The sequence below is a fragment of the Colossoma macropomum genome, unplaced genomic scaffold (assembly GCF_904425465.1).
Source record: "Colossoma macropomum unplaced genomic scaffold, Colossoma_macropomum, whole genome shotgun sequence".
Classification (NCBI taxonomy): domain Eukaryota; kingdom Metazoa; phylum Chordata; class Actinopteri; order Characiformes; family Serrasalmidae; genus Colossoma; species Colossoma macropomum.
The window spans coordinates 48,215,602-48,235,736 of record NW_023494787.1 but is presented as its reverse complement, the minus strand read 5'-3'; the positions used below and the strand labels follow the sequence as shown (position 1 = coordinate 48,235,736).

Sequence of the window (20,135 nt, the reverse complement as noted above, 5' to 3'; positions counted from 1 at the left end):
TCTTTACTGAGTTTTTGTGACATACATGAAGCCGAAAGGTCTGTGGCTGGGTGCGGGCGGCAGGGTGGCTGGCGGAGGCGGTGGGGGCGCGACACAGTTGGGGTAGAAGCAGTTATACACACTGAACCACACTGATATGTCTGTTGTCGATCTGTCAACACTGCGCTTCCCCCTACTAGCGCTACTCGTTCTGCCAGACACTGAGGAAACAACAGTACACAACATCAGAACAACCAGAATCCAGAAAAGCTCAGAAAACCATAGCAGTCGACTTTTATTATGCAATAAGCAACCATCTGAAAAACTGCATGGGTTGTATATGTTTAATATAGCTTATGCAGTCGTATGCAAAGTTTGGGTGCCCCTGGCCAAATTATCATCTACAGATGATTTAAATGATTAATTAATTTTTATTTACTGAATTTAACATACTGGGGAAAATGTACCCTGTGCAAAAGCTATGGCACGTTATATTTTATATTTTGATTTTTTCCAACATGTTAAACTCAGCAAATAAACAGAAATTGTGCACTATATTTTGCAGAAAAATGCATATTTTGGTTTATAGAGAAACTTATTTTTACTTTAAAAAAATCAACAAAACGTGTAATTTGACCAGGGGTGTTCACAACCTTTGCTATACGACAGAAAAACCTTCTTAGCGTTTATCTGGTTTCTTGTATTACAGCAACAATATATGCTACATTCAACGAACAGATCAGCAGGTTTACCCATGTAGAAGAGGTCATTGGAGGATTTGTTAAAGTACCAATCTCCATTCACATTCACAGAGTAGTTAAGTGGCACTGAGGAGCTGTTCCTGTTGTCCACTATGCGAACGTAGTCAGGCTTCTTGGTCAGGTTGTGATTCACAATCAAATAATCCTGAGGCTGTTTAGAAAAAATGGATCGTGTAACTATAAACAGTATAAAACATGCTACACTAATTTAATGCATAAAAAATATATTGTATAAAAATACAAAAATACTGTGCTCGCATACTGAGTCACATTTTCCTTAGCGACCTGACCAATTAAGGTGTTACAAAGGGAATGTATGAATTATACATAACATTATTACATGTACACACTTAAAAAATGGTTCTTCAAGGATTCTTTAGCAAAGAAAACTGTTTTATATAGAGCCATGAACACTCATAGAAGCTTTTGCATGATTAAAGGATTCTTTGCATGGTGAAATGGTTCTTCAAATTGATATAGAATGTGCTGTAGATGGCTCTATGCAGAACCTGTTTAAAACAGAGGAACCCCTCTGTGCTACACAGAACCTTTTTTTCAAAAAGGTTCTTTATAGAATCATCTACAGCAACTTCTCTATCAATCTGAAGAACCATTTCACCATGCAAAACATCTTTCAATCATGCAAAGGGTTATTTGTGTGTTCGTAGTTCTATACTGGGGGTGCAAAGATTATTCAACTTAGTCGACTAAAATCGGCGACCAAATTAGTTGGCAACTAATTTAGTAGTCGATTAGTTGGTGACGTCGTTACGCGTCTTTCTCCCACTCACTAGGAGAGTTTTGACATTGCCGCGCGATGTCAGCCTCAAGAACAAAATCCGAGCTAATGTTATTGCTAAAAGCCGTCCTACTTCATGCTGTGAACCGAGCTGTAACAATTTCTATTTCGAAATGCATTTTCTCTGGAATTGTTAACGGAGTTGGAACAGAGGAGCAAGTGACTATTACTCACAGCGACTCTGTTCATTTTCCAGATAACGTTTACAGTTTTAAACACTGCATCGTCGTCTTAACGTCGAGGCTACTGGTGCGTTCAGTTCGGCGAACACAGAGAGCGTTTTCAAACAGGTTTCTGTTCTCCGCGAACGTTTAGCTCCACTCGTTAACAGTTTAAGGAGGTAGTTCTCCATGAACACACAGGGCAGCTGGACAAAGGGTTACCGTTGAAATGAAGCGTTTAGACTAAAATCGTTCATATTTAACTGTTCATAGAGAAGTTTTCCACAAACGTTCGCCACTCTCCCATCCGCTCCTTCAGAGCGCGCCTCCTCTGCAGCGGGGAGTATCTGCTCTCAGAGGAGAGCGAGTCTCTCACAGAAGCACGGAGAGACGCTGACTTTCCTCCGTTTCAATAAAGACCTGTGACTGCAGAATGTAGTTGCAGCAAAGTGTAGACAGACAACAGAATGCACAGAGCACAGACTGCACTGTTTATATTTTACATTTAAATTTAGATTTTTTAAAAATTTATTTGATTAAAGAAAAACTGATTTCGTTTTGTTATATTTTATTGCTGCTAATTTGCACATCCTTCGTTATAAACTTTGACAGAAAAAATACATTGGGAGTTCTTTTTTATTTTCTGTATTAGCAGAAGAGTTCATTAAAACAGTGAATTCTTGAATGTTATTCATCTTTATTGTCTTCCCTGTTAGTTAGCAAATAAATAAAACAACCTAAAGCTAAATTTAAAAGCTAAAAACAACATAAAAGTTATCTGGTAATGTAGTGATTCATAATCCGAATAATTGATTAATTGTTTCAGTAATCGATAGATTATTCGTCTATCAAATTAATTGTTTGTTGCAGCCCTATTCTATACAGAACCTTTTTTTTTTTACTAAAAACCCTTTAAGAACCATCTTTTTTAAGAGCGTACAGTTCATCCAAAAATCAGGTTTGAACAAGCCAACTTCAACACTAAACTTGTCTCGTCTAAATGATTGAATCTGGAGTGAGGGGGAAAACTGTTTTTTGGTGAACCATTCCTTTAAAGTGCAATGAAAAGCCCCATATGCTACATTTTTATTGTTTTCTTTTTTCTTTCTTATTTTAAAAACTCTAGATAACATGAGAAAAATACAAATAAATATAAACATATTTGTGTGGTTTTATATACCAAGAAGAGGAATGATTTATTTTTTCAAGACCATTTTCTAATGCTTTAGAACTGAACAAACTATTCTTGTTTCATGCACTTTTAGGACTCATGTCTGTAAATACAACACAGCTGATTGGCCGCTCTTTATCGTGCCTCATTAAACCAGCAGTCTGGACACATTATAACTAAATTTCTGTGGGCTAAATAGCTAGATGTGTGACATCACAAAAACAGTGAACAGTGCTGTCTATACACTGTATGGCACATGCAGTAAAATGTACATTTAGAAACTTTAAGCATGATTACATACCACATCAACTCTTTTCCTGAAAAAAATTGAGGTTAATTTTTTTTTTTTTCATGAAATGGACCCTTTAAGTAACATCTTCAGCAGATCATACGAAACATATAATTAGTAAAATAGGATTCAGACTAGACTAGTATAGGTGACTGTTACTAGGACATTACCCTGAAGCCGTAGAATGTCGCACTGTATGAGATGTCTGTAATTTGGGAGGTGTCACGGAAGTACCAGTTGTAGGTTTGGGCAGATGGTAGCAGCGCCATCCAACCATACCAATGGGTAATCAGTTGCCACGCAAAAGGAACAACACTACTACCTGGAATAAGATGACAGAGAAAATGTTATGCTAACCAATGGTTTTCATATATTGTGCTTTTTAATGACATAAAAGGTTTTTCAGTAGGTTTATAAAAATGTATGAATCTTTAGACAATTCACACTTTATTAACAGATTAATACGGAGGCCTACTGCTGAGATCCCATATAAATAAAAATAAAGTGTGGCCACACCGTATTAATGTGTGGGAAAGAGATCCTAATGCGTGACCATGACTAAGTAAGGCATGGGAACAAGATAGTTAAGTCATGGCCACAACTTAGTAAGATGTGGGAATGGGATAATTAAGCATTGACCACAGATTAATAAGGCATGATCTCTATTAACGACATAAAAAGCACCACGACTTAATAAAACAACTTAAAAATTGTGGTTTTTAACAACATTAAAGGTTTTTAAGTAGGCTTATACTTCTCATTCCCACACCTTACTAAGTTGTGGCCATGACTTAATTATCTAGTTCGCCATGCATTATTTGAAGTTATACGGGTTTGTCACCAGCAGGGCTCCGTGGATTAGCTCAGCGATTTAGATATTTTTAAACAGTACATGGACATGAAGCCCCATTCTGATACTGTACCGTATGCGTTGGTGAGTATGACATCCCTGAAATAGAGCATGTATGAGGGGTTGCTGAAGGCCAGACGGTGGAAGCTTGTGGTGTTATCACACACTGACCCAGGGAAGCCCACGCTCCAAGAAGCATTGTAGGAACAGTGGGCTGGGTCCAGCAGGTTGCTCTTTGGCAGCACTTTGTATCCAGGGTTACCTTTAAGAAAAACCAATCGGTTACTACATGAGATACTTACTGTGTAGATACAAGCAACTGCTGTGATTAAGGTCCTTCTCCTGCTATGAGATGTTTTGCCACTGAAAAAGCGTGGGACATCCATGAAGTGCAAAACACTGCAGGCCCCATACAGCTGAAGACTTGTATAACAGAAGAAAGAATTAACTGGTGTCTTTAATCCCCAAACCCTTATTGTGTTGTTAAAAGCAAAGCTGATGTATTGAAGCAGTAAACATGCTCCTGTTCCAACTTTTTGGAAACATGTTGCAGGTAACAAATTTAGAAGAAGCATGAGCTGCAAGGTATATTATAAGTAATATGTACTGTTTTTAACTGAACACAGGTCAAACAGAATTTTTTAGTCATTGTTTTTCATTTAAATTTGCATTACAATACAACAACATATTACCTTACATGCGCTAATCTTATTTTCAAATGATAATTTTCGAATAATGAATACCTGTTAGAGTTCCATCAATATCTATGAAAACCACCTCATGTTCCCATCTGAAGGCGGCCTTGTTGGGCGTCTGGTAAAACTGGATTCCGCTGAATTTGGCGCTCCAGCCTCCACAGAGGGAACTGCATGTTCCAGCTATTGCAGCCACGCTAATGGCAGCACAAGAAGGCCGGTCAAAGTTAATGAACCTGGTGTTGAGGACGCTCATGCCATCATCCAGTGGCAGGATGAGCCCCCGGGTGGTGCAAAAGCTGCTGCCCAAGCCCAGCTCATCCATGTGTCCCACCAAGGTGCTGTTGACCAGCGCTGCGCCTCCGTTCAGCCCCCAGCCGCTCACGTACTGCTCGATGATGCGCTTGGTCTCCACACCGGCCTTTTCGTTGTTCACCATGAGGAACTCGTTGAACTGCACGGATCCCACGTTCACCCACTCAGCACCCTTATCGTTGTTCCAGGAGGTGAATTTGCGGAACACGGCCGGCTGAGGTGTGTAGGAGCCGCAGGTGCCCTGCTGCGTGGGGAAGAACTCCTGGAAGATCCACAGGCCGAACCAGCCCTGCGAGTGCACTGTGTTGTTGTAGAACTCTCCCAGAGGCGCCCTTTTCTGGCAAATGTTGCTGTCGTAGGACGGGCCGTCTGGGTGGTCGTGCATGCGGTACCAGAAACCAAAATGGGTTCCTCCAGCAGCGGCGTTATGTCTAATGGTGTTGTTGGGGTTGGTGACCCAGTAGCTGGCCGGTGTCAAGTCATCGTTCAGCAGGCTGGTGCTCTGCTTAACAAACACGGCCAGGTTGTACTGCAGGACGTTGCCCGTCTCGATACCATCCTCGATGAAGAAGGCTCCTCCCATGATGTTGTAGATGACGTTGCGCTCCACTAGCAGGCGATGCGTGTTGTGGATGGTGACGGCGCGGTTGTAGGTCTGGTGGATGGAGCAGCCACGAACGTATGACTGGAGCTTAAGGTCACCCATCAAGTGCCAGTGGATCGGGTAGCGGCCCAGACGGAACGCCTGACCAGCATTGAAAATCTGACCAAAGACACAAAGTGGTGATACAGTGAAACTGCACACTTTACATTGCATGACATACGATTAAGCCCTTGAGGATCCAGATGCTCACGACTACACTGATTATTTTCTTGGTAATTATTGGATAATTCATAGTAATGAATAACATCTTAGAATAAAGTCTTAAAAATATGGAAAAATCAAATTTACGTAATTTACCCAATTACCCCAAAGGTAGCTAGTGAATCAGCCCAGATATGTTTTTGCTTTAGTTGAGCTTTAGTTGTGGCTGATGTTGCTAACTAACACTAAGTTCGGTCAATAGTCACTCAAATCTTTTCTGTAAATGCATTCCCCAAGACTTCTCCCAACCCACTCAAACCTATTCCAACTCTTCATTAAGGCTGTACAGACCTGTCAGTGTGGTTTAGGACACAGTATGACAAACTGTGAGTGATAAAATTAAAGAAGAAGCAAAATATGGAAACCAAACAAGTTTTGGCTGATTGTACATCTAGAGTAAGTAAAACATCGTGTGAATTTGATTTCTCACCAAATCATCCCTTTAAAATGAATAACTGAATAATGAGCCTGCAGTTAAGGTGATTGGGATGCCTCCACAGCCTCAAGAGGCCTGTGTGTGTTTATATCCCCCTATAGATATTGTTATGTACCTCCACGTATTCGATTCTGCCAATGGCCAGATTTTCATTGGGTCGAGGTGCATGGAACATAATGCAGCCTCCAAACTGGTCACTTCCAACTTCCTCCCCAAATCTCCCTTGGAAACAAGTCTGGGTGGCAAACTCCCCTGAGGATAAGAATAATCACATATGAACAGTCTTAGGTGTGGAAGAGTAAGCAAACTGGATGTAAAACTGAATGCTCTGAACTTCAAAGATGGGTATTCGCCTAGGTCAGGGGTGTCCAAACATTTTTCAAAGAGGACTAGTTCATACAGTGCTAAAATACCTGAGGGCTGAAATATTTTTCACAAATTATTCAAAATATTAAGCTTTCAAAACATCAGTGCATAGAATCAGAGCTTTCTCTGAGCTACCTATCCTATCGCTGTATAAAAGATTATTGTTTGACTGCTCATTCAGAGGAGTTTGGATCAGTAAGCGCTCATAAAAAACAATTACATTGTTCAAGGGTATCAATAAAATGTGTCTATTGTATTAATTAAACTCCTATTCATGTGTTTAATTGTTCAAAAATATAGATTGTGAGACACACTAAAAATCTACATTTTCTTGTATTGTTAACATCCTTTACATGTCAAATAAATGCAGCAACAGCATTCAGAAATCACTTTATTAAGCAAGAAGAGCAGAATAAAAAGCATAAAAAGGGTTTATTGTTCAGCCAAAAAGGGTTAATATTTACTGAACTGGTGAATTTGCTCTGATAAGAAGTTGGTGTTGTCAGACTCAGGGAGCTGCAGTTGCTTTAGTTTCTCTCATGAACATTTACTGTGATGTTCAAGTTTCCATCTCACCAAAATCAGCGGGTCTCAGTGTTAAGCTTGTGCTTTATGGCTGCGGTCTTCACTAAAAGTCGTTCAGGAAATGAAGCTACAGGTCTAGTCAGAGAAAAAGACCCTTAAATTTTAGCTAACTTTGTTACCACAGTGTGGAACATTATGCTGTAATTTTACAGCACTGCTGCCACCATCAGGTGAAAGGAAAAACTGCAACAAACTGGCTGGCAGGGCAATTATAACACACCAGAGCTGGTTTATAAAGAGCCTGGCCATTTCCTATTTCCTCCGTTAGATCAAAAACAGGTCAGCAAAACAGCAGAGGGCGCCTGCGAGCGAGTCCTCAATGAATGGGAGCTAAATGGAGCTCAACGGCTAAAAACTAAAAGTTAAAATAGTTTCTAATCACTCGCCCAGAACTTTCCTTTAATTTTAGAAAGTAGGAGGATGTATTTCACTAAAAAAGCAAAGAAAACTCACCTGTATGTTTCCTTTTTTCTACAGTTTTTTCTAAGTTCTCTGAACACACTCTGAAACAGGAGCCACGGGCCAATTAAAAACTGTCTTTGGGCTGCATTTGGCCCTGGGGCCAGATTTTGGACACCCCTGGTCTAGATGCACACATTTCATTCTAACCATATGCAAAATATGACCTGATTTTAAAGCAAAACTTCTGCATAAACAATAAAAAAATCCATTCCTACCTGTATTAAACCCATCAGGGCAAGCTGGGATTAGATCACTCCAGTCCTGGTTGATGGATCCACGTACAACAACATTCCTGGTGAGCACACCCACCTCGGCTTTCGCCTCAAACACAGTCCCATCAGGCAGGGTGATGGACTCCCCCAGGTGGGTGTACTTCAGAGGCTGAGTCAGGTTCAAGGTCCTACCATCGGCCGACACAGCTGCAATTATTCTTACCTCGTTCTCAATCTGGCTGTGCCTGCAAAGTTAGTCACAATGACATATAAAACACAGATAAAGTCTGTGACGCAAGACGGTACAGCAGCTCAAGATATTTAGCTTTTCTAAGCCACACAGAGACTTTATATATTAATATCTCTATGGGCAGGTCATCAATTTTAAAGCTCATTTTTGTTCATGGTTCTATACAGAACCCTTTTCTTTACTAAAGAACCTTTGAAAAACCATGATTTGTAAGAGTGTACCACTGAGCTCAGTATATTCTGTGTGACAGTAGCTTATGAAAAGTCCTGCTGATTATGGTTGTATACCTGTGTCCTGTGGAGGCAATGACAACTTCATCTCCGACCCTCCAGGTGACAGCGTCCATCAGGGTGATAGTTCTGGAGCCGTTTCTGGCAGTTTGCGCAAGTCGGGTCCAGGGGATAGGGATCGGAATACCTAAAGGAGCAGGTTTAGAACACAAATCCACGTTGGTGAATTTGGTGATGTATAAATATGACATCAGAACACCTCCCAGGATTGCATCTAAAGAAAAACTCCTTCACCCAGTGGTCTTGTTGTAGGAAACCACTGCATTGCACGGGACAGTATTTTCACTGCACAACCCCTGACTCATAAAGGGCTTGATAAGTTAATGAGTTCGAGTAAACTGCATAGAACCTGATAATCTGTGTACTGTGGGGAGAACCACTAAACACTAGGTGTCATAATTGTCATAGCACATTTACTTATGGGTTCTGTTTTCTTTATTTGATGTGTTAACTGATTTGTACTTTTCATTTGACCAGGGGTGCTCAACCTTGTGTTTATGGATGTTCTACTAAAAGCCTTCACTATTTTACACTTTTTATTATTAATATTTCATTTCTTTGACTTATTATATTTTTGCTGCCACCTTTTTTACTATTTTAACTTTGTTTATTTAATTAAATTAGTATTTATTTTTTCTCTTATGCTTATTGCTTTTTTTGCCTCCTTCTTTGTAAAGCACTCAGAGCTGCAGTTTAAGGCATGGAAGGGGCTCGATGAATGAAACGTATTATTTTAATATTATGTAGACATTTTAATTCTCATACCCAAAAATTGATGCATTTATCACACAGCTTTCCTGCACTGCCATTGAGCGAGCTTCAAGCCCTACCTGATGTAAAATGTGAAGGTTTAATTTACACACCATGCAAGTCCAGCACTCCCTCCCTGATGCCGAGTGTTTTGGCCCCGTATACGGGGATTTCCGGAGAGCGCAGGTGGCCGTGCAGCGTGATGATGGCCTTGTGCTGGAACGGTTGGTCCTCTGTTCCGATCTGAAGAGCTCCGCCGTCTGTGATTAGAATGTTCTCCGCCTGCAGCTCGATATCCGCCTCATCGAAGATCAACTTTCCACCTGAGAACAGAGAAGCACGTCTATAAAACAAAATCAGAGGAAGACGCTTCTTGGCAGATCAACATACAAGAAGATCCTATTTTAAAGCAAGGCAGGCAAGTTTGTTTACAGCAAATTTTATACACAAAAGCAATTCAGTGTGCTTTACATAAAGCAAAAAAAACATCAAAAGGAAAAATAAAGAGAAAGTGTTTAAGTGAAAAACAATAAAAATACAAATAAAGTGACCATGGCTTAAAAAATAAAAACAGGTACTCAAAAGTGCATAAAAGCAGAATAAAAAAATAAAAAGGAATTCAAAGACTACAGGGCTTAAGTGATATTAAATCAAGCTTATTAAAGGTAAAGAGCTGTAAGAATAAAGTGTTTGAGCTCAATTACGGACACATGAGAACTGCTTTTACCCTGGATTTAAAAATGGCTACATTTGAAGCTCATCTAAGATCTTTTGGCAGTTTGTTTCAGTTCTAGCAGCACAACAGCTAAATGCTGCTTCACTGTGTTTAGTCTGGACTCTGGGCTCTACTAGCTAACCTGAAACCATAGATCTAAGACACCAACTCACTTCATATTTTTTACATCATATATATTTATATTAGTTTGATATATTGATATCATAAATGTGTTCTGGGCCTGAACCATTCAGTGATTTATAGGCTGGCAGCAGCACTTTGAACTCTACTCTGTAAGCAACTATAAGCCAGTGTAAATATTTTAGAGCTGCAGTAATGAGCTCCGCTCTCCTGGTCCTGGTTAAAACTCTAGCAGCAGCGCTCTGGATGAGCTGTGGCTGTTTAACAGTCTTTTTGGGAAGTCCAGTTAAGAGACCACTAGCATGGATGGGTTTTTCGAGGACTAAGGCCTTTTTAGGTGTGCTTTGTCTGGGCTGTCTTGATATTACCTACACACACATTTCACTCATGCTCCTGGGTCGCGGAGGTGCTGGAGGCCATCCCAGTGCTCACTGGGCAGAAGGAAGGAAACACCCTGGACAGGTCGCCACTCCATCACAGGGCAGACACACACATATACATCCATACACACCGAGCAGCTCCAGTTCACCTGGCTGCGTGTCTTTGAACTGCGGGAGGAAACCCACGCAAACACGGGGAGAACATGCAAACTCCACACAGAAAGGACTGTGGTCACCCAGTCGGGGAATCGAACCCAGGCCCTTCTTGCTGTGAGGCGACAGCGCTACCCACTGCGCATAGATCCACAGCATAGATTCATTTTTAGTATTAATTCCACATAAATAAATCTGAACCCCAGTAGCCAGCTTTTGCATACTTGCATAGTTCTGTGTAATTTCTGCATAATTAAGCATAATTGAGATGTAAGCATTTCAGAGTCATTCAGAGTTGTTCAAAGTGAAACGCTCTGTTCTACAGTCAGGACTGTTTACAGTGGTATTGATGGGAACCAGGTGTCTGAAGAGTTAAATACCTCTAAAAGCTCCCTGTCACGCATTCAGCGAACTTTGACAAGGAGACAGACTCCATTTCCCAGAATCCTCGGGGAAGTCATGTGACCGAGCAACTTTCGTCTGACTCGGATTCAGACATGGACCCCATTGCCCACAATTCAAGGGGAGATCACATGACTCCTGACTCTCGCTCGCACTCCAATCAGCGCTCAAACTCCCAAGAGTACTAACTAGGGACACCTGTGAACTTGGTCATATGACTAGTTAGTTTCCTTTATAAGCCCGGGCTTGAGTTAGGTTCATTGTGAAGTTTTGTATTGTTACGACCTACTGAGCGTTTGTTTTCTGACTGCCTGTATTCTGTTTTGCTGACCTCCATTTTGTTCTTCTTGACTTTGTCTTTTTGCCTGATCCTCTTGTACTGTTGCCTGATTTTGACTGACCCGTTTTTACATCCATATGCGTCTGTATTCTGTTGTCACATCACACTCCCTCACAGAAAGTTATTACATGAAATGGCTACAAATACGCTGCCTGATGTCTGAGATATTATTTTGAGGTAAGATTTTGGCCTAAAATATATTTTTTATAAGTACATTCTCTACATAGCAGAGAATTACACAAAGTGTGTTCAAAGGCCAAAGAGTATCCATAATTTTTTTAGATTTATCACTATTTTACCAAATAAAACCTCAAAAGACATGTGTAGGTTCCCTGGTGTTTTGGATAGTAAATAAAACGGCAATATTTGTGTTGTAGTCATGGCAACCCCTGGTTCCTATCACCACCACTTAGACGGCAAGTTTCTCTACAATTAAGCATTTCACATCAAGCCACTCTGAAAGACTCAGGATAAAACAATGTTGGGTTTTTACAGCACCTTGAATGAGAAGCATCTTCAGCACAGGTGTGCTGACATCCAGGAGGATAGTCTGCCCTTTAGTGATGACTGCGAATGTGCCCTTCTCAGGGGGGGATTCGCCGCCCCACGTGTAGCGGGACGACCACACATCGATGTAGAAGAAGTCGGCACGATCCTGAAATGAAAGAGCGGACGTTACAATTAGCAGAGGCAACATTTACACAACAGAAGAACCGAAAAATCTGAAGATCATATGTAGTATGAATACAGATTAACATGTGCAGCATTCTTCGCTGGAGGAATAGCATTATATGGGAAATAATTAGTACTTTAAAAAGACCACTGATGTCATTTTTTTGCTTGAAGGGTTTAAGTTTACCATCCGGGCGATTCCTCTGTCTCCAACCTGTACTCGGACCTTGGCCATCTGGGACCTGGGCTGGGCATTGGTCACACAGATCACCTGCGTTTCATTGACCGATCGGACATCACAGACTGACCCTGCGATCGTCACTGTAACATTCCCTCCACTGTTTGTAACACATGGAAGAGAACAGAGGTGATAACGTGTGGGTATCCTCTCACACAGCTCTTCGACATGGTCCATATGATCTTATTAACCTACACTACAGGACAAAAGCTTGGAAGCAATACTAACTTCATAAAAATAAACATGATCCTAACTTTTGTCAGGAGATAACCGACAGTAATATGTTCTTATAGTGTTATTCAGACAGGATTAGTCTTGCATGGTGAAGTAGAGTAATGTATATATTCCCACAGGATGTCTGTAATGTTCATGACCAATTCACATAAGGATAAGAAATCTTGGTATGAATTACAGAGATAGACATGGCTACTCCAAAAATGTTTCAGTTGTTCACAAGTAGAACACGAGTAAACGCTTCTTCGACATTTCACACTTAAGAAATCTTCTTCACAGGTTTTGATGGAATATTCAGCACGGCAACTCACACAGGAATCATACAACCTGCGGTTATATCTGTAGTTTGTTTTATGCACAAGATTAATAAAACCAGGGGTATTTCAGTGGTTTGTTCTATAGCATAGGGTTCATATAATATGAGGTTACTTCCATGGTTTGTTTTACATTGTGGGATTAATATAACCTGGGATTATTTTTATAGTTTGTTTTATAGCATGGATTAATATAATCCGAGGTTATTTCTATGGTGTGTTTCACATCATGGGATTAATATAATGTGAGGTTCTTTCTATGGTTTGTTTTACATCATGGGATTAATACAACCTGAGGTTATTTCTTTTGTTGTTTTTTAGCATGGGATAAATATAATATGAAGTTATTTTTATGGTTTGTTTTAGAGTTTGGGATTAATTTAACCTCTTAAAATCTCAGGCTTATTACATACCAAGCCTTATTATTCAGTAACTACAGGGACTTCAATGCAAACTGGTTGAGCTATTCTTAGGTTATAAAAGTGTGCAATAGAACTTTAGGCCTGCCAGTAGCCGCTGGCCATGTAAGGGGTTAATATGTTTTTTTTCTATAGTTTGTTTTACAGCACAGGTTAATTTTTAGCAGGTGACTAATATAATCTAAAGTCTAAAGTTATTTCTATGGTTTGTTTTATTCTGGAGCAGATGGCTTTGGCCAAACCAGATATCAATAAACATGTTATGCTGGAAAATTGGCTAAACTGTAAAATATTTATGAAGTCAGAAAAAACTAATACTTGTTTCTGTATTGTGGGTCTTTCGTGTATGACAGCATAATTATAAAACAGAGATATTATTTTCAATACCGTAAATAGCCTGGCTAAAATAATTAGCAAAATGTCATGAAGATCTTGTTTTTTCTGTTTGCTGTGCAGCAGTAGTAATTCCAGACCTGAAACCAGAGCCGGTGATGGTGAGCACAGTGCCTCCGGCTGTTCCTCCCCTGCGCGGCGACACATCTGTGATGATGGGAGTCAGGCTGGATTTGTATGTGTAGCCGTTCGTATTGTTAGCTGATGCGTAAGTATTCAGTACCATCACTGTACAGGCCTGCTCCGCTTGAGTTCCTGCCACAGAGGACATCACAGGGCTAAACACGCAGGCATGTAAACAGCTTATATCTCAAAGCCATCAAAGCCAGAATAACCAAACATGCTAATGGCTTTTTCCCCAGAGTTGCAGCTCATTAACCACAGTGGACACCTCACACTTTACACTTACAACTAAACCATTAAACCATCCATCCATCCATCCATCCATCTTCTAAGAGCTTTCGGCACATTGCACATTGGCCCTTTATTACTCTTCCTTATTCTTTATTCTGTTTAATGTATTTTTATTTTTTGTCCCTTTAGTTAACAGTCTGTGCGCTTGCCTGTTCTGTTCCGTATGTTCCATGTCATAGACTCTTATAAAAAATGGTTCTTCAATGTTTCTTTAGTAAAGACAATGGTACTTCATAGACCCATGAACACTCAAAGAACCTTCTGCATTCACCTTTCCTTGCATGGTGAAAACGTTCTTCAGATTGATGGAGAATGTGGTGTATATGGTTATATATAGCACCAAAAAGGGCTCTTCTATTGCTGCAAGCTTGACATTGTTGCACTAGAAGAACTCTTCTTGGTGCTATATAGAACGATTTTCAAAAAGGTGCTATGTAGATCCATATATAATGCATTCTCCATCAATCTAAAGAACATTTACATGATGCAAAGAACGTTTTAAGCATACCAGTCGTTTTTGTGTTTGTGGTTCTATATAGAACCATTGTCTTTACTAAAGAACCCTCAAAGAACAATCTTTTTTAACAGTGTACATGTGTGACTCACCAAGACTAATTCCTTGTATGTGTAACAAAGTGATTCTAATTTTATTTGTCTGTGACCTCTTCATAAAAACACAATCTTCCTTCATCTTGTGGCTTTGGACACTTCTCTGGCATGTTTTACTCTGATCACATACCTCTCTGACGGTGTTTAAAATAAAGCTGCATATGATGGTGGATGAAGAAAAAGGATTTCAGATAAACCTTCATTGAAACGTGACCGATCTTCATACATACCATTGTTAGGCGGAACCTCACAGTATAGAGTGGTAGAGCTGGATACGTTTCTCCTGACGCTACACTCTTTACTGCAGATTAGAACTTTCGAGGAGTACGGATCAAACCCGGTGCCTTGGACTGCCACCACCGCACCTCCGGCGTAGCTTCCTGCAGCAAAGGGAAGGTGTCTGTTAGTGAGCAGTACTGTATAGCAGTGGTTCCCTATCCTGGTGTCGGAGGACCCCCTGCCCTGCATATTTTTGTGTTTGTTCTGCTCCTGACACACCTGATCCAACAGGTCTGCTAATTACTAAGCCCTTTCTGAGTTGAAGCGGGAGTTTTGGCAGGAAAACACAAAAATGCTGAGGGTCCCCCAGGACCAGTGTTGGGAACCCCTGCTGTACAGGGATTCACTGCAAAAAATGTACTTTGGGAAGTGAAATCATTTTAAACGAACGTGAATGTATGTAATATTTCTAATAATGAGATTGTAACTGTAAGAATAGCATATGATCATTCATCCTCTAACTACAAATACAGTATTTTTCTGCACAATTTCTATTTATTCAACATATCGAAAAATATAACATTTGTACAGGACACGTAATATGTTATATTCAGGAAACAGTAATTGTGCATTGATATGTGCAGAAGTGCTTTGTCTGTAGAGGATGTGTAACTTATTTCACTTAAAAAAATGAACAAAACATGTCTTTTTGCATTTAAATGAATTTTTAAAACAAGAAAAAATATCTGCCAAAAGAATAAGACAGTTTCATGTGATAAACTCACAACAAGGAAACAAATGTCTAAAACTAGGTTAAATAATCTTCTATTATCCTCAATCTCATAATGAGAATTATTAGGTATATTGACCATAGCCGATTAGAAAACCTGTAATTCATGTATGAAGTGTGGTAAAAGACAAACATTTTACATTTTACATGGACACGACCTGTCTAAATCTCACTTAATTAACATTTATGTTATTATATGTGCAGTCATATGCAAAAGTTTGGGCACACCTGGTTCAAATTACATGTTTTGTTATAAGTTTTTATGATTTTTCAAAAGCAAAACATCCTCTACAGGGGACACACTTAACTAAGGAATATTTTGCAAATTTTAGCACACATCATTTCTATTTATTTGCTCCAACTAGAATTCTTTTGTATATACAAAAAAGACGGTAAAATGTGATATGTGCCACTTGATATGTTGAAAAGAATGAAAATGCCTTGCATTACCAAACATGTCAGTGCATGTAGAGGTTAAAAATAGGGCGCTATGTTATCAATTGTAATCACAGACTGCATTTTGAAAATTGGGCCGACAAAACTACGTTTTCTCATTTATTGGTAGATATCAGCCGCTGATATATCGTACAACCACTGTGGAGTTATTATAACTTATTATTATAAGTTGTTGTAACAGCTCTGAGCTCTGTAAGAGAACCACAGTCAACTCTGAGAGCTTCTGGTTACCTTCGTTAGGTGAGACCTGGGTCAGTTGCAGCTCGTAGGTGAAGCTGGACTGGCTCTGAGCGAGACCTTTGACCTGGTGGGTCACTGTGACTGGATACGTTCCTCCAGCATGTTCACCCGCAGTGCACTGCACCTCTGTGTCTGTGATGGAGGACACGGTACACGGCACGCCGTCTATGTTCACTGAAACGAGGCTGGCGTCTGAGCCAAAACCAGAGCCTGAGATGGTGAGCGGTGTTCCACTGGGGCCTGAAACATGAAAACACAGTAGGTTAGCTGAAAGAGTTGAAAGGTTTATTATTATATATAAAATATTTAATTTATAAATATGTAAAATGTAAAATATTTCCAAAGCTTTACATTGTTTTCAGTAATATAAAACCAATTTAGAAGGCGCTACTCTAAAACATCATGGATTTCACATAGTAATCAGGAAACGTTAGATGTGTTCAGAATAATGAAGAGAGAGCTGTGGATGATTCTACAATAAGTGAGAAAGCTGCAGTAAATCAAGAATGAAAGTTCTAATACAATTAACCTCCAGGATGAAGTTCTAATAAAATTAATTTCCAGATTGAAATTGGGATGAAAATAATATCTAGAATGAAGCTCATTCTAGCTCAAACATTCAGAATTAAGTTCTAATAAAATTTGTATCCAATTTGAAGCTCTAAGAAATTATAAAATTGTTATCTAGAGTGAGGTTCTTATGAATTCTTAAATATTCGTCTCCAGAATAAAGTTCTAAAATATAAGTTATAATAATAATATATAATCTATAAAAATAAATAGTTAATAAAAGATAATATATATCAAATATAATTACATTTTAGTTATTAAATATATTATTACTTATTATAATATATAAAATATTATTATAATAAAATTTATACCCAATTACTGTAAAAAGACAAAAATAAAATATAATTTTAATAATAAAATTAGATTAAATTCTGGAAATGTATTTAACAGTTTAATTAATTGTATTTAAATTCCAATAAATGAATTACAATTTAGTATTAGAATGACATTCCAATAACTTATTTATAGAATGAAGGTTAAAATAATTAACATGCAGAATGAAATTTTAATAAAATTAATATCCAAACTGCCATACATTTCAAATAAGGTCAAGCCTGGAGGCACGTAAATTGGCAATTGCGACAAATGGATAATTACAAGACAGCTGTATCATTTAAAAACTTCTTGCTGTTCCCTAAAATGTGAAATACTGAATAAAACATCTAAAAATATATGGATTACGGTATAAAATATGACTAAGTAAAATTGCAATGTGATTTAAAAATTCAATTCAATTCGTCAATACCTGTTGTGGGGCTGACGCTGGTGATCTTCGGCGTCTGTTCCTGAGAGTAGTTGAAGCTCAGCAGTGGGTAAATCACTCTGAACACCTGAATCTTCACCTGCACCAGCTGCTCGCTGTAGGAATGTGTCAAGCACTGCACGGTGCTGGGAGTTACCTGCAGGATGGAGCAGGGGTAGATTCCCACCATCACGCTGGTGTTTCCTGCCACAAAGCCATTCCCTGTGATCATCAGCAGGGTTCCTCCTGCAAGGCTGCCTGACATGGGCCTAAAACTGGCCAGAGGTTCACTGGTCAGTGTAACACTTCCGATGGCCAGTCCTTTGTTTCTAACAACCACCTGCAGGGAATGTGGACCTGCGGGCAGGGCGCCGACCGACACCGTGAGGTTGTTGTCTGTGATGTTCGTGACCTCCAGGATGAAGTCATCAGCAAACACGGCAAGGTTTTCAAGGCTGCTACCGAAGCCGCTACCAGATATAATGACAGTCGTTTGGTTTCCGCTAATGGAGTTGGGGTAAACGGAAGACACCTGCGGAGCCAAAGCTGCGGAATATTCATAAAAACAGTCAGAGCTGCAGGACGAGCTGACCGCACCGATGCTCACTGTGACGGATCCAGTCTGGGGCGGAGATGGAGAAGTGTCACACAAGACTTGAGTGTAGTTGCTGGATACCACGATGCATGGAACGCCGGCCACAGTGACCACCCCACCGGTCAGTCCCGAGCCAGATACGGTCAGACGTGTGTGACCAGATGTGCTGCCCGCTGATGGTGAGATGGAGTCCACCACAGGTAGAATCACCACACGCCGGCTCAATTCGCTGGGCATTGTGAGCATCGCGGCTCCCAAGTTGTTGACCCGGACTCGGACGGGCAGCGGGACGCCAACGGGCGCTCCACTGTCAGAGCTGAGGAGGCAGGTGATCACAGTGGAGGTGCTGTTGGTCACATGACAAGAAGCATTTCCAACTGTGACCTGAAATAAGAGCCAGAAAGGCTTATAAGAACAATGAATCAGAAACATGATGATGTAAGTGGTATACAGTACTGTACAAAGTCAGAGACAACCCTATATTTATTTACCGTCCAGTCAAAATGGCCATTAGGTACAAGTTATCCATTTTTCAGCATCAGGAAAAAGCAGAAAACATATTTGAAACCTCTCTACCTTTATTACAGCTTCTACTCTTTTTAGGAGACTCACTTTCAGTTTCTCAAAGAAATCTGCAGACACACCTCCAAAGTTCAGTCTTAGAAGTTGGTTCTACTTTCTATTTCTCACAATCTAAGAAATCCCAAATTACAAATTCAGACTCATCAGTGCATAAAAGCTTACTCCACATCTTACAGTTCTCCACATCTCTCCAGTTTCAATGTTCTAATGCAAATGTTCTTCTTTCCTTTTCTCAGTGAGGCTTCTTGACAGCTACACATCCTTTCAGACCGAGTCGTCTTCTCACTGTGGAAGGATGGATGTGGATGTTTTCAGATCTGAAGCAGCTTGATTTTCTCCTCTCTCTCAAAGATGAAAGCTTTAAGTGTTGTTTATCTGATGAGGACAGTTTTGGTGTCCACCAGGTCTTCAAGGGTTAGGGCTGCTAGGAGTCCCATTTTCTCTGTAGCTTTTAATCAGTTTTTGAGGTCCAACTTCTTTTTCACTTTGACTTTCTCCTTCCTTATGCAGGTGGATCTAATCACCTCAGAAATGAATGACTTGTACTAAAAGGCTATTTTGGCTGGACATTAAATAAATGAAGGGTGGACTCTCACATTTATTCCTTGAAAAAAAGTTCAAAAATTTCACAATTATCCCCATACCTGAAATGTAGTACATCAGCCAAGACAAAGTGTGCTTCTTTAGTTTTGCACCCAAACTTGAGGCTAATGTAGCTTTGTGTAATGAAAACGTATATCCTTACAATTAACACAGTGCTAATTGTAAGTTCAAAAGTAAGGCAGTAAACTGCATCTTTATTCACATCTTAAACATATTCAGTTTTGAACTCAGGTCTCTGGGTTTCTCCCTACCTCGTTGGCACAGGACATGTTGCTGAAGCCGGAGCCCTGGAGGACGATGGGGTTGTGCACTGTGCCCTGCGAGGGAGAGATGGAGTCGACAGTGGGGCTGGCACAGGTGGAGAAACTGAAGGAGAAGCTGTCAGACGTGGTGTTAGAGCCAGAGCACTCAGGGGAGGCCACACAGTCAGATGGTGACGGGATCACATGTGCTGAATCTACAGAGACAGTTGTAAGAGAGTACAAATTTAAGACAGTTGTATCTAGATTATATATAATAAATAATAAATATAGTAAATTTTCCAGTTTCATTCAATGTAAATAAATATTTTGAATAAACAATTCTTTAAATAAAAGTAAAAGTAGTTCAATTGCTTGTTACCAGATGAAGTAATTTTTTAGGTAGAATTGACAAAACACTTTTTACAGTGTAGTT

At 39.8% G+C, this 20,135-nt stretch overlaps 1 protein-coding gene across 1 annotated transcript in view; it reads right to left on the bottom strand.

Moving 5' to 3' along the window:
- Window positions 1–20,135, bottom strand: part of LOC118804975 (fibrocystin-L-like) — an 82,872-nt gene that overhangs the window by 23,219 nt on the left and 39,518 nt on the right. Inside the window, exons 37-52 of the mRNA XM_036565566.1 lie at window positions 19,712–19,911; window positions 17,684–18,659; window positions 16,357–16,605; window positions 14,891–15,040; window positions 13,718–13,892; window positions 12,227–12,377; window positions 11,866–12,022; window positions 9,350–9,559; window positions 8,484–8,613; window positions 7,950–8,191; window positions 6,437–6,573; window positions 4,754–5,783; window positions 4,084–4,272; window positions 3,331–3,482; window positions 732–891; window positions 26–200 (exon numbers count right to left, since the gene is read on the bottom strand). Of these exons, the coding sequence (XP_036421459.1) occupies window positions 26–200; window positions 732–891; window positions 3,331–3,482; window positions 4,084–4,272; window positions 4,754–5,783; window positions 6,437–6,573; window positions 7,950–8,191; window positions 8,484–8,613; window positions 9,350–9,559; window positions 11,866–12,022; window positions 12,227–12,377; window positions 13,718–13,892; window positions 14,891–15,040; window positions 16,357–16,605; window positions 17,684–18,659; window positions 19,712–19,911 (4,483 nt within the window). The remainder of the gene's footprint in view (window positions 1–25; window positions 201–731; window positions 892–3,330; window positions 3,483–4,083; window positions 4,273–4,753; window positions 5,784–6,436; window positions 6,574–7,949; window positions 8,192–8,483; window positions 8,614–9,349; window positions 9,560–11,865; window positions 12,023–12,226; window positions 12,378–13,717; window positions 13,893–14,890; window positions 15,041–16,356; window positions 16,606–17,683; window positions 18,660–19,711; window positions 19,912–20,135) is intronic.